General features: G+C 42.0%; 1 protein-coding gene across 2 annotated transcripts in view; it reads left to right on the top strand.

Moving 5' to 3' along the window:
• The window catches only part of LOC122563341 (lysine-specific demethylase 5B-like), a 231,711-nt gene that overhangs the window by 61,637 nt on the left and 156,583 nt on the right, over nt 1-13,491 (top strand). Inside the window, exons 7-9 of one of the 2 annotated variants that reach the window (XM_043717091.1) lie at nt 3,253-3,362; nt 10,337-10,495; nt 12,537-12,656. In XM_043717091.1, the coding sequence (XP_043573026.1) occupies nt 3,253-3,362; nt 10,337-10,495; nt 12,537-12,656 (389 nt within the window). The remainder of the gene's footprint in view (nt 1-3,252; nt 3,363-10,336; nt 10,496-12,536; nt 12,657-13,491) is intronic. The other variant, XM_043717092.1, reaches the window with a different exon arrangement.

Here is a 13,491-nt window from a genome sequence, read left to right on the forward strand (position 1 = left end):
TAAACAAACGCATAGATCTAGATGCCATCTATCAACCCCTCAGCAAACGAACAGGAAATGACATCACCACAAACCCCAGGAACCCCATCCAGGAGAAAGATCGAAATAGAAAGCAGGAGACAACAGCTTCACTTCACTTGGAGGTCGCCACTGATGATGTTACCTAGCCAGGTAATGAAACGTCTGGATATCAAACCTACAGCTCAGCGAGCAAACCTACACCCTAAATCTCAACCTGAGCTACAAACCTTGCAAAAATTCTGTCTTATCCTATCAAACAATTGCACAAAGCGAGCTATGTACAGCTGATGGAAAAAGGGGGTAATAAAAATGCTCAGATAAAGAAAACCTTTTTGTGACTATCGAAAGGGAAACTGTTCCATCCTCCAGGTCAGGCACTCCCACCAAGCCCCCACAGGCAAAGCTTCTGACTTTGTAAAGTTTGTTCTATATCCCTAGAAGATGCTGAATACTTTAATTTGTCCGGATTAGCCAAAAATAGGTGAACATCAGCAAAGAGAGTAATTGTGTGCTCCCCTGTTCCTACCTTTTGGAGCCACTATTTCAGGGTCCTTCCAAATGACCTCTGCCAATGGTTCAATTACTAAGGTAAATAATAGTGTTGGGAGAGGGCACCCTTGTTGGCTGCCTTTTCCAATGCTAAACTTATCTGACCTAATGTCATTTGTAAGAACAGCTGCCTTGAGGTCACTATATAGCACTCCCAACCACTTAACAAAATAAGCATATTATGGTCTGTCATAATATGCCGACTCGGCTGCTTTTAGCTGGGCCTTGAGCTCCACTTTCTGCTTTTCCCTGGTTGCTGAATATGAATAATCAAATTCCTTAAGTACCCCTTGGCTGTCTCCCAAAGCACTGATGAATTACTAGCCATACCTGAATTGATGTTCCAGAACGCCCCGAGCTCTCTTTTGAGATACTTTATAAATTTACTATCGTTCAAAAGGAACGGGTCCATGCACCAGTGTCGCATATCTGTTCCATTACCCTTAATCTTGACATCCAAGTGCACTGCACATGGTCTGAGATAGCTCCGTTCACAATCCTGCAAGAAGAAAACCAAATCCAAACAGACCAATGGAGCAAAGAACTTATCAATTCTTGTTTGACATTTGTGCAGGTTAGAGTAAAAAGTAAAATCCCTACCATTAGGGTGGAGACATCTCCACACATCCACTAGCCCTAATTGCCTGCACAAGTCCACTAGCTGTTTAGATTGCAGGGACATTTCTGAGAGACCCCATGGCATCCTGTCTACCTCTGGGTCCATGCGACTGTTAAAGTCTCCTCCTATGATCTTACGGTGCACCCAAAAGCCATTAATTTAAAAATTGCGTCAATTAAGAATTTATGTTGGTGTGCCAGGGGACAATAGATGTCCAGGATGCCATACGTTTCCCTCTGTATTAAGGCCTTGCGAATGATGAACCGCCCGTATTCAACCTTGATTTGTTCTACTATTTGGAATGGAAGGTTCCTTCATATTAATCTGGCCTTGCCTCTACTTTTGGAGTTGAAAGAGGAAGAATACCCTGCCAAATCCTCTTTACAGCAACTTCAAACGTTCCCTGTCAGTTAAGTGTGTTCCTGCAGCAGAGCAATGTCAACTATTTCTTTTCTAAGGTTTAGAGCACTTCTTTCTTTTAATCGGAGAGTGGCTCCCTTTTATATTCCAAGTGCACCATCTAAATGAACCATTAGCCGTGACGGCGCACAGCAGCCCACAGTCCCCTGAGAATAAGAAGCTTATTCGTGGCATGCTGCGTGGAAAAAACACAGAACTTATAAGATCTAAAAACTATTTCTACAAATATTACTAGAACTAAAAAAACTAACCACTACACCTAACTTAACCAAACAAACATAACAACAAACCGCTGTAGATGTTTCCCCTCGCCCACAGGGGACATTCGTCCCAAACCCTACAACCATCCTGGTTCCTTCCAGCTAAGGCCATGCCCCAGACCCAAGCAATACCAAGACCCGAAAACCAATTAATTACACACATGGGAGTTAACAGTGGGTGCTCATTCTGTCCCCTCCATACATCAACCCCATTCATTCTTATAAAAGAAATAACCGCCCCTCACCATTGTCCATAATTGTTTTTAGTTTGTTTTTTTTTACCTGACCCGGCCCTGTGCATTGCAATCTGGTAGCCTACTCCCCACACACCTGGCCTGACTCGACCTCCAGCCCCAGGCGCTGCGGGAGTGAGCCAAGTGCTCACGCTCCGGGAGCCGGGCAAATTGTAAGTTTTTTTCCTCCAACCTCTACCTTTGAGACTGTCAACCTGATCCAACAGGGTCTGAACGTGGTGTTTAGATTCGTCCCTCTGAATTCTCCGCCGTAGTTTCGGATGTGGAGGTCCTTTGTTCGACCGCCTCAACGCGTCAATCCAGTGCTTGGATCTCCTGTTCGTGCTGTTTTAGCATGGCATACAGCTGTTCCAGCACAGTCAATTCTCTCTTGGAGCTTAACAGACTCTGAGATTAGATTCTGTTGGTTCAACAGGTTCAAAGGTGCTGCCGTGGGAGTCGGGACTGGTAGTGGATGCCTCCTGTTTTGTTGGGGAGTGCCTTGCTGGCTGGGATTCTTTGGCTCCCTTTCCTTTATTAGACTTCATCTTCTGAATTTAAAAGGTTCTAAGCACTCTGAATGTTATTTTAACAGACTTATGTCTAGTGAAGGGGGGTAGGGGAGGGGCAATGGAGTGAAAACCCATCTTCCTTGGGTTTTGATGCAGAGCCCCAGCACAGTCGACCTAACAGATCGCCAACATCTTGGATCCTCCTCATCTTCATATTTTTAAGGTACATAACACCTCTTCCATTTTAATAGCAACTTGGCTTAAAAATCTGACACCCACTTCCCTGAGACCATTCTCCACCAATTCCTTCCCTTTGAATGCTGACACAAAATTTGTTTAGGACCAATTTGTAAATTTGACTATAAATCTAAAACATCACACAAAATGCTTAATTTTTAAAAATACTTTTTGGCTATGTGACAGGAAATGAATGGTGTACTTGGGTTTCTCATTTGATATGAGAATGAGAATGAGATATATCACAGTAAAATTTGGTACTCTAATGTACACTTTGATCTGGAGGTTCATTGGATGTTAACAATAACAAGTGTTCTATTTCTGTTAACATAGCAATACAGCAAAGAATGTGTTCAGGTTTCCATTAGTCCTGAATGAGATATCTTTTTATTAAAATCCAGAAAAGTACAATATGCATGGAATGAAGAAAGAGGGAAGTGAGAATCGTGCCACTGATTCCGAGCGAGCCAGACCAATCAGAAACAACAGGAATATGACAACCTCAAATATTGTAAGTAGAATAAAACTATTTTTGTGTAATAGGTTTTAATATTCTTGGGACAGATTTACTGCATTTTTTACTTAATAATTTGCCTAATACTTAATGCTTGCTTGGTTTATACAAAGGACTGGTGGACTTTTTTGTATTTATTGACATTGTCAGGGCTGCTCAACTAGACCTAGTCTTTAGAATGAAGAATGAGACATTTTTCCAAAAACCTAAGTAATATCATTCGGACAGAATACTTGAGCCCACCCTCCCTCAAGTAGAAAAGCTAATTTCTGTAAGGAAATTGTGCTCAGGGCTCCCGCAGAAATGTGGAGTCATAATTCCATTAGAGCCAGAGAGGCATACAGCATGGAAACAGACTCTTCAGCCCAACTTGCCCATGTCACCCAGTTTTCACAAGTAAATTAGACCTATACTGGAAATTTGTAGCACAGAACTGTAGGGAAGGCAAACCAAGACCCCCTTTCACAGCAGTCAGCTGTTGTAATTTAAAGGTCTGATGGCCATTGACAGGTAATTACACAAGTGTAAATTAGAGTGCTGAAAGGGAGTAGACAAGCGATGGAGTTGGGTCTTGGTGGTGCAGGCTCGGCTGAGGTTAGTTGGATCGTGTCTGAAGGGGCAGGTGTGATTATGTGGTGTCAGCTCGCGAGGAGGAGAGAGTAGGTGGGGTTGGGGGGGTCAGTGAATAGTTGCTTATGCTGAAAGACATCTTAAAAAGAGGGGTTAATTTAATCTAATACGGACACTAAGGAGCTGTGCTGCAAAGATGGGCTGCACCTGAAATGGGCTGAAATTCAAAGTCTTGGGGCAAGAATGAATATTGATTTATTCACTCGATTTGGGAATCACTGGAGCATGTGCTCTCACAGAGGTGGTACATGTATTGAGCGAGCTGCCAGAAAAGGTGGTAGAGGTTGGTACAATTACAACATTTATAAGGCACTTGGATGGGTACACGAATAGGAAAGGTTTAGAGAGATATGGGCCAAGTGCTAGTAAATGGGACTTGATCAGTTTTTGGGATATCCGTTGTGGTTCTGTTCGCCGAGCTGGAAGTTTTTGTTGCTTGGCGAACAGAACCACAACAACGAGCACCCGAGCTACAAATCTTCGCACAAACTTTTGGGATATCTGGTTGGTACGGGTGAGTTGACTGAAGAATCTTGTTTCCATGCTGTATAGCTGTGACTCTTAAGAGTGACTTGGCAGCAGCACTACAAATTGAATTAGTTTATTCCTAAAGAACAATGCTGCTAGACTGGGTCTGCAGTTGGTGGTATGGAAACCAACAAGAAGTAAAAGCACTTGATCTCATCTTCCCTAATCTGCCTGCAGCAGATGCACCTGTCCATGATATTTTTGGGAAGAGTGATTACTGCAAAATCCTGCCTTTGCATTGGTAATACCTTACATTGTTCTGGATGTAGGTTTGCTCGCTGAGCTGGAAGGTTCGTTTTCAAATGTTTCATCACCATCCTAGGTAACATCATCAGTGAGCCTCTGAATGAAGCACTGATGGTATGGCCCACTTTTTATTTATTTTAGGTTTCCTTGGGTTGGTGATGTCATTTCCTGTTCTTTTTCTCAGGATGTTGTAAATGGGATCCAAGTTAGTGTGTTTGTTGATAGAATTCTGGTTGGGAATGCCATGCTTCTAGGAATTCTTACATATGTCTCTCTTTGGCTTGTTCAAGGATGGATGTGTTACTAGTCGAAGTGGTGTCCTTCCTCATCTGTATGTAAGGATAGGGAGAGTGGGTCATGTCTTTTTGTGGCTAGTTGATGTTCATGTATCCTGTAGTGTTTGTTACAGTCCTTGCAAGGTATTTTGTAAATGACATTAGTTTTGCTTGTTATCTGTATCGGGTCTTTCAAGTTCATTAGCTACTGTTTTAGTGTGTTGATAGGTTTGTGGGCTACCATGATCTGAGTAGCCTGGCAGTCATTTCCGAGATGTCTTTGATGTAGGGGAAAGTGGCTAGGGTTTCTGGACGTGTTTTGTCTGTTGTTTGGGTTTGTTGCTGAGAAATCTGTGGACTGTGTTCACTTGGTACCCGTTCTTTTTGGAAACACTGTATAGGTGATCTTCCTTTGCTCTTCATACTTCCACTGCGCTACCATTTGTGGTGGCTCGTTGAAATAATGTTCAAATGCAGCTTTGTTTGTGGATGTTGGGATGGTTACTTCTGTAGTTCAGTATTTGGTCCGTATGTGGTGTTTTCCTGTAGACGTTGGTTTGAAGTTCCCCATTGGCTGTTCGCTCTACTGCGACATCTAGCAATGGCAGTTTGTTGTTTTCCTTCTCTTTTTAGTGAATTTTATGCTAGTAAGGGGATTATTGGTGGTCTTGAAGGTTTCCTCTAATTTGTTTCGTTTAGTGATGACAAAAAGGTGTCATCCGTGTAGCGGACCCAAAGTTTGGGTTGAATGGTTGACCGAGCTGTTTGTTTGAGTCCCTGCATTACTGCTTCTGCTAAAACCCTGATATCTGAGATCCCGTGGGTGTTCTTTTGGTTTGTTTGTAGGTTTTGTTGTTGAAGGTGAAGTGGGTGGGTAAGGCACAGGTAGCTTGACGATATTGTCCTTGCTCATGAAGTTGGTGGTGTTTGGTGTATGTGTCTTTGGTTCTTCTTATAGTGTAGTCAGTGTTTCCTTGGCCACGTTGACGTCGATGGATATGAACAGGGCTGTTATGTCACAGGAGAACATTATTTCATCCTCTTCTGTCTTGGTTCCTTTTGATACCTTACCACCCATATTAACTTCAACAACAAAACTTACAGACAAACCAACGGAACACCCATGGGATCTGAGAAAAAGAACAGGAAAGAACCCCTGAGAAAAATAACGGGAAATGGCGTCACCACGGGCAATGCCGTCACCAACTCAACGAAACCTAAACAAGTAAATAAAAAGCGGGCCATACCACAAGTGTTTCATCCAGAGGCTCACTGATGTTAGCTAGCATGGTGACGTAACATCTGAAACCGAACTTTCCAGCTCAGTGAGCAAACCTACATCCAGTATCTCCACCTGAGCTATAAATCTTCTCAAATCCTTACATTGTGTTTGGCACAATCACTTGAAACAGTTCAAGCATTTCAAGACATGAGGTGTGGTGAGCATTCAACAATCTGATATGAACACAATCTACAACCTCAGAGTGGCCATAGACCCCACTTTTGTCATTAACATCAAACCAAGAGATCAACCCTAGTTCAATGAAGAGCGTGGGAGGTCATACCAGGAGCAGCACGAGGTGTTGACAGGTGAAGCTACAAAACAGGGCTACTTGCATGCCAACCAGCATAAGCAGCAAGTAGTAGATGCAGCAAACTCATCAGATTGAAGGTCTGCAGTCTTGCCACATCCAATCATAAATGTTTGTGGACAATTAAATAACTCACTGGAGGGAGAGGCTCACAAATATCTATATTCTCAATGATGGGGGAGCCAGCTGATCATTGTTGCAAGTGCTTTAGTCTTTCCACACTTCTGGATGAAGATTGTGAGTCCTGGCCTCCAGCAAAGGTTGTAGTGTCATAGATGCTTGCCTTCAACCAATTCAATTAACTCCATGTGATAGCAAGAAATTGCTGGAAACACTGGATACTGCAAACGGCCCTGACAACGTTATGGTAATAACACTGAAGACTTGTGCTCCAGAATTTGCCACACCTCTTTCGAGCTGTTCCATTGCAGCTACAAAACTGGCATCTGCCTATATGGTCAGCTTATATGACCATATTGCCTAGCAACACCCTATAACAAAAAGCAGCATAAATCCAATGTGGCCAATTCGTATCCTATCGTGCTCTCTATCATCAGTAAAGAGATGGAAGATCTTGTCAGCAGTGTTATCGAGCAACACCTGCTGAGCAATAATCTTGCTGACTCCCAGTTTAGGTAGTTCCAGGACCACAGGACTCCTGATCTCATTACAGCCTTGTTTCAAACTGAACAAAAGAGCTGAATAAAAGAGCTGAGGTGAGACTGGCTGTTTAAGGCTGCATTTGACTGAGATCTGGTATCATGGAGCCCTCAAAATCCAATCAAATCAAAAGGCAAATGTCTCGACCAGTAGAAGTCATACCTGGCAGATAGGAAAATGTCTGTGTTTAATGGAGGTCAGTCATCCTAGCTCTGGGGTGCCTCTGCAGGAGTTCCTCAAGATAGTGCCTTTGGCCCAACTATCTTCAACTGCTTCATCAGTGACCTTCCCATCGACATAAGGTCAGAACTGGGTATTGGCGAGTTTTGAGAAGTGGGTATATTCTCTCATTGCACAAAGTTCAGCACCATTTGCAACTATTAAGGTGCTGAAGTTGTCCAGGTCTAAATGCAGGGAGGCTTGGGCTGACAAGTGACAAATAACATTTGCTAGCTGTGCATGTCAACAAATGGCCTGTCTGAGACTATCTCACCATTGCCCCATGACATTCAATGGTGTTACCATTGCTACCCACCCATTATTAACATCTATAGTATACCATTGGCTGGGAGCTGAACTAGACTTGCCATATAAATACAGTAGCTGCAAGATGAAGTGAGAGACTAGGAATACTATATCATGTAATGCACATCCTGTCTTCCCAAAGCCTGTCCACAAGGCACAAGTCAGGTGTGTGACAGATTGCAGTTCCAACAACACTGAAGAAGCTTGACATGATTCAGGGTAACACTTAATGGGTCCTGCTGTCTTCAACCCTGCTAATAGCAGCAGTGTGTACCATTTGCAAGATGCACTGCATACATTCAATGTTAGATTCTTTGACAGTGTCTTTCAATCCCATGAACACAGCCATCTAGAAGGAGCAGGAATGGCAGCAGTTACGTGGGATCATGACCATCTCGAAGTTCCTTGCCAAGCCACCCACCATCTTGACTTTGATATTTTTGTGGTAGGGTCAAAATCCTGAAACATTCTTGCTAATGACATTTATGGGTATTCCTGAAGCACATGGACTGCGGTTCAAGAGGGCAGCTGATGACCAGCATCTAGGGATGGGCAATAAATGCTGGCTCAGCTAGTGATGCCCACATCCCATGAGCGACTGAAAATAAACAGGGAAGGAGTTTCAAGGTGTTGGCCCAGTGACTTTGAATGAACAGTGACTTAATTCCCATGTGTCTATTGTCCTTACTTTCCTAGGTAACAACAGATCACTGTTTTGGAAAGAATCTTGGGGAATGAATCAATGAATGTTGTAGATGGTACACACTGTTTGCTGTATGTTTGTAGCGGAGAAACTTGGTGAATGTTTAATCTGTTGAATGGATGCTGATCAAGTAGGATGCTTAGTGTTGGATGATTATCTTCTCTAGCATTACTGGAAGGTATTCCATGACAGTGTTGACATGTACCTTGAAAATGATGGTCAGGCTTTGGGAGTTGGGAGGGATGTTACTTGCTGCTGAATTCAAGGTCTCTGACTTGCTTTTGTAGTCACAGTATTAACGAGGCTCTCTGGTTCAGTTTATGATCATGATAAACCTGCAAGTTTTGATTTTGGATTCAGTGGTTTAGTGATAGCATTGGTATTGAATATTCAAGGGAATCGATTGGATTCTCTAGTTGGCAATGTCATTGCTTGGCATTTTGTGATGTCTGTTTGGCATTTGTCAGCCCAAGCCTAAATGTGGGTCATGTCATTATCTGAGGAGTTGCGAGTGATACAGAACACTGCAATCATCAAACATTCTTGCTGTCTGACCTTTTTTATGATTTGAACACAAGTCATTGAAGCAACTTTGAGGATGGTTGGCCTTGGGCACAACCCTCGCGAATTGCCTAGGCAATATTGTGGGATTGAGATGATTAGTCTCCAATAAGAAAGATATTGCAATTAATGTTTTACGTCTAATTATCCATCTTTAGAACTATTCTGAAGGAGACTCCCAAGACTTGACATTCATTCTGCTTCATGCCACAAATGCTGTCAGATCTGCTGAGTTCCTCTAATTTATTTTGTTCTGCATTTCCAGCATCCACAGTTTCTTGTTTTTAAATCTCAGCCAGCAGAGTTTTCTCTTGATTCATATTGATTTCAGTTTTACTGAAGTTCCTTTGTGCTCAATCAAATGCTGTGTTGATGCTAAAGGCAGTCACTCTCTCTTTCGGAATTCAGCTCTTTAGACCTTGTTGGTGCCAAGGCTGTAATGACATTTGGACTGAAATCCTGGTGGAACCAAAACTGAGCTTCACTGAGTAGGTTATTGCTGAATAAGTGCTACTTAATAGTATCGTCAGCAATGAGATTAGACTGATATCGTGGCTGAATTTTTCAAGCTTTTGCATGCACAGCAAAACATTTGGAAAACATTTGTGTTGTCTGGTACATGCCCATGATGTAAAGGCATCTTGGCTAGTTCTGGTGCATAATCTTTAGGAATAAATTAAAGCCCATGAAACGGTGAAGCTGAGGCCTGTTTGATCTAGTCACAAATTTCAAATGGCTCAGATTTTTGTTGTTTCCCTTTAGAATCCATGCATTGTCACCATCTTCTGCTGGCAAAAATGGGATCTGCTGTCACTGGTGCTTTGCATTTAGAGCTTGCCTGCCCTTTTTCTTTGAAATTGAGGTTTGCATAGACTCTGTAAAACTTTAGTTGTAAGAGTGCAAAGCTATCGGGGATGACTAAGTTAGAGAAGAGAGTGAAGACCAAGACTGAATAAATTATAAGCAGTTTTAAGCATAGGCATAAAAATGTTTTAATAAGTGGGTAGTCCAAAATAAGGGCCATAATTTTAAAATGGTCGGGAACAAATACGTGAAATTCTGAAAAATCCCTTACTCTGAGAGGAGGAATTTGTTGCCACACTTTGATGTGAAATGCTTCGAACCTTTCTAGGAAAGCTGGAATAATATGTCAGTGGAATGGAAAGTAAACTGTTGAGTTAGGATTCGATGAAGTAAAGGTAGTGGAAGGAGGCTGTGTGGCAGACTGCATTATGTTTGTTCCTTTTGTAGGTGGATCTGTATGTTTGCCTGATCTGTGGACAAGGTAATGAAGAGGATCGACTTCTGCTGTGTGACGGCTGTGATGACAGTTACCACACCTTCTGTTTAATTCCACCCCTACAAGATGTTCCTAAAGGTGATTGGAGGTGTCCAAAGTGTCTGGCTCAGGTTGGTAATTGGAATCCTTCTTTTGTGTCAGAATTATACAGCAGTACAAAGGCTGTCTCCCTTTTTGCATTCAGTGTTTCAATCTTCAATGTTGCAATACAATTTTACAAGAACGAAACAACTTAAATTGAAGCTCTGAAGCATGAGGGATGATTTTTATTTTGTCAGGAGATGTGGGTGTTACTCATTTATTCTTACTACTCCTACTCCTCTCATGTTGCCTAGAAGGTCACTAAGTCAACTAGATGGCTGCAGTTCTGGATTCACACGTAGGCCAGACCAGTTAAGGGTGTCAGATTTTGTTCCCTGCAGGACTTGAGAACCAGATGGGATTTTACAACACTGCGTTTATATGATCGACAGTCTGCTAACGTTTTAAATTCTTGTTCTTACTGAATTAAAATGTAACCATTGCAATGGTTGGATTTGAATCCATGTCCTCTTGTCATCAGCCTTGGATTCTGGATTACTAATCAAGTGATATTTATCGCAATGCCATAATTTCCATGGTGGGGGTTTAATAGGTTTGATGTTGAGAGGATGTTTCTGTTTGTGAGAGAATATGGAACTGGGTAACCTTTTTAAAGTAAGGGATCTTCCATTCAAAACACATGAGCAGAAATTTCTTGCCTCAAAAAGGTGAGATCAAACCATTCTCCACCATTCAATTAACATGGCTATTCTGATTTTGGCCTTACCAGGACTTCTATGCTTGCTTCCAATAACTCTAGACTATGCAGTCCTAATTGTAAATGCTAACATTTGTTTGTGAGAAGAAACTTTCACTTCTCTGCCTTAAATGGGAAACCCCTTGTTTTTAAACAGTTTCTCTAATTTCACTCAAGGAAAGATTCACTAGAATTTAGTGGTTTTGTAGATTGTGTAATGATTACCCCACATTTTGCCATTGTCAGAGGGTGCTAGATGCTTGATTCTGTCAATTTCCACCATTACATTTCATCTTTGAAATATTGCCTGATCACTATTGTTCTTTTGCCCCTCCTCCCACCACTGCAGAAAAGTCCTTTAGTACCTTCGACACCTCCTGACCTGACTCTCTTATCTAGTGCGTTTTTAGCAACTTCCAGAGTTCCATATCTCCATGTTATACCTATGTACTAGTGTGGGTGATTAGCTCTCGTGTCCGTTCTAAATGTTTCAATTCGATATAGACTGCTTAAATTACATTGGTATTGGACACTATTGGTCAAGCTGCACTCACTCATAGATGAGCCATGATTCTCTGGCTTAAAATTTGATATGGAAAACCAGGAAAATCTGAAAAGCAGTTTACATCTTAAATGTGTTTAACTCATGACAGCTGCTTTGGAAGACTGACCAAAACACAAAGCAAAAGGTCATAGGTAGAGAAGGAATATCAACCATCCACCATCCTCCCCCGCCCCCCCACCCCCAAAAAAAAACAAAACGAAACCCAACCAGGCGTGCACTATTGAAATCAATTTGCAAGTTGTCAAACCTATTACTTTGAGAAAGTAGTTTGGTGTATCTGAACTATTGATCTTAAGCTTGTTTGTTTCTCCCCTCCTTGTTTTGCTTATTCCTGTAACGAGCAGATTCTGATTTGACCTGACTGCCACTTCTGATCAAGGGAATCTCCTTGAAACATTATCCTGTGTTTACATGGATTGAATGCTGTAAATTCAAAAATCTTAGACACCAGGGTGAGGGGGGAGAGGTTTAAAAGGGACCTAGGGGACAACGTTTTCATGCAGAGGGTGGTGCATGTATGGAATGAGCTGCCAGAGGGAGTGGTGGAGACTGGTACAATTACATTTCAAAGGCATCTGGATGGGTATATGATTAGGAAAGGTTGAGAGGAATATGGGTCAAGTGCTGGCAAATGGGACTAGATTAGGCTAGAATATCCGGTCGATGTGATTGAGTTGGAGCAAAGGGTCTGTTCCCGTGTGGTACATCTCTATGACTCAATTGCAAGAACTTACCTGTCATCACAGTTAATGGCAGGGGAGTGCCACCTTGAGTTCACAGCATGCTGGAAACTTTGTTTTTGTTCTAGGAGTGTAGCAAGCCTCAAGAAGCTTTTGGTTTTGAACAAGCCCCTAGGGACTACACACTCCGTGCATTTGGAGAAATGGCAGATGCCTTTAAATCAGACTACTTCAATATGCCAGTTCATGTGAGTATGCTTCAGATTTATAAAGGATGTTCTCACAGTAGTCAAGTTGGTAGTCAAATCTTTTCTTTTAGTAGGTATTTTTATTAAACTTTTCTTTGTAAAACCACGAAACCTTTTTTTTCGTTGTTGTATGTATATAGAATAGAGAAAAGGAAAAACCCACAGCAACAACAATACACCCAAACAGTAAAGGTAGTTAATGAACGAGCAAAACGGCTCAACACAACAAAGCATTAGCTCTCGACCTCAGAACACTAGGTATTAGCGTAAAATAGTTGGAATTCCTCCTTCAAGGACATCAAGTACACTAAATCCAGATTGCCGAGGCTACGCGAAAGCCCTAGTTAAAATGGCAGATGAATCTGCATCCAAGTAATCCAGAAAGGGCTGTCATAATCCTAGAAAAACTTTGTTTTCCGGTGCACCATATTCCTGAACATGTCCAGAGTGATATGTTCTATACCTGCACCGTTCAGAAACCCAACGCATTACAATATTTTGCCTAATGCAGAAAGTGAGGATATTAAAAAGTTTTTTCCCATGAACATCCAAAGAGGGTATATTGGGTAGGCCCAGCAGGAGAGAGATGGATCCATCTTAACCTTGGCCCTCAAGATCCTTTCTATAACCCCTGCCACAGAACTCCAATATGTAAGGAGCATAAACAATGAGTGTGAGTACCGATATTTATCTTACTCTTGCGACAAAAGGGAGATGCTGTCACCTTTAAACTCTGGGGCCAGATGGACCATATGCAAAATGTTTTAGCTGTATGAGATGGGTCCTATTACAAATCAAGATCTTGCTTGCATTCTCACAGATGTTCTCTTTCTCT

Source organism: Chiloscyllium plagiosum, chromosome 26 (genome assembly GCF_004010195.1).
Source record: "Chiloscyllium plagiosum isolate BGI_BamShark_2017 chromosome 26, ASM401019v2, whole genome shotgun sequence".
Lineage (NCBI taxonomy): Eukaryota > Metazoa > Chordata > Chondrichthyes > Orectolobiformes > Hemiscylliidae > Chiloscyllium > Chiloscyllium plagiosum.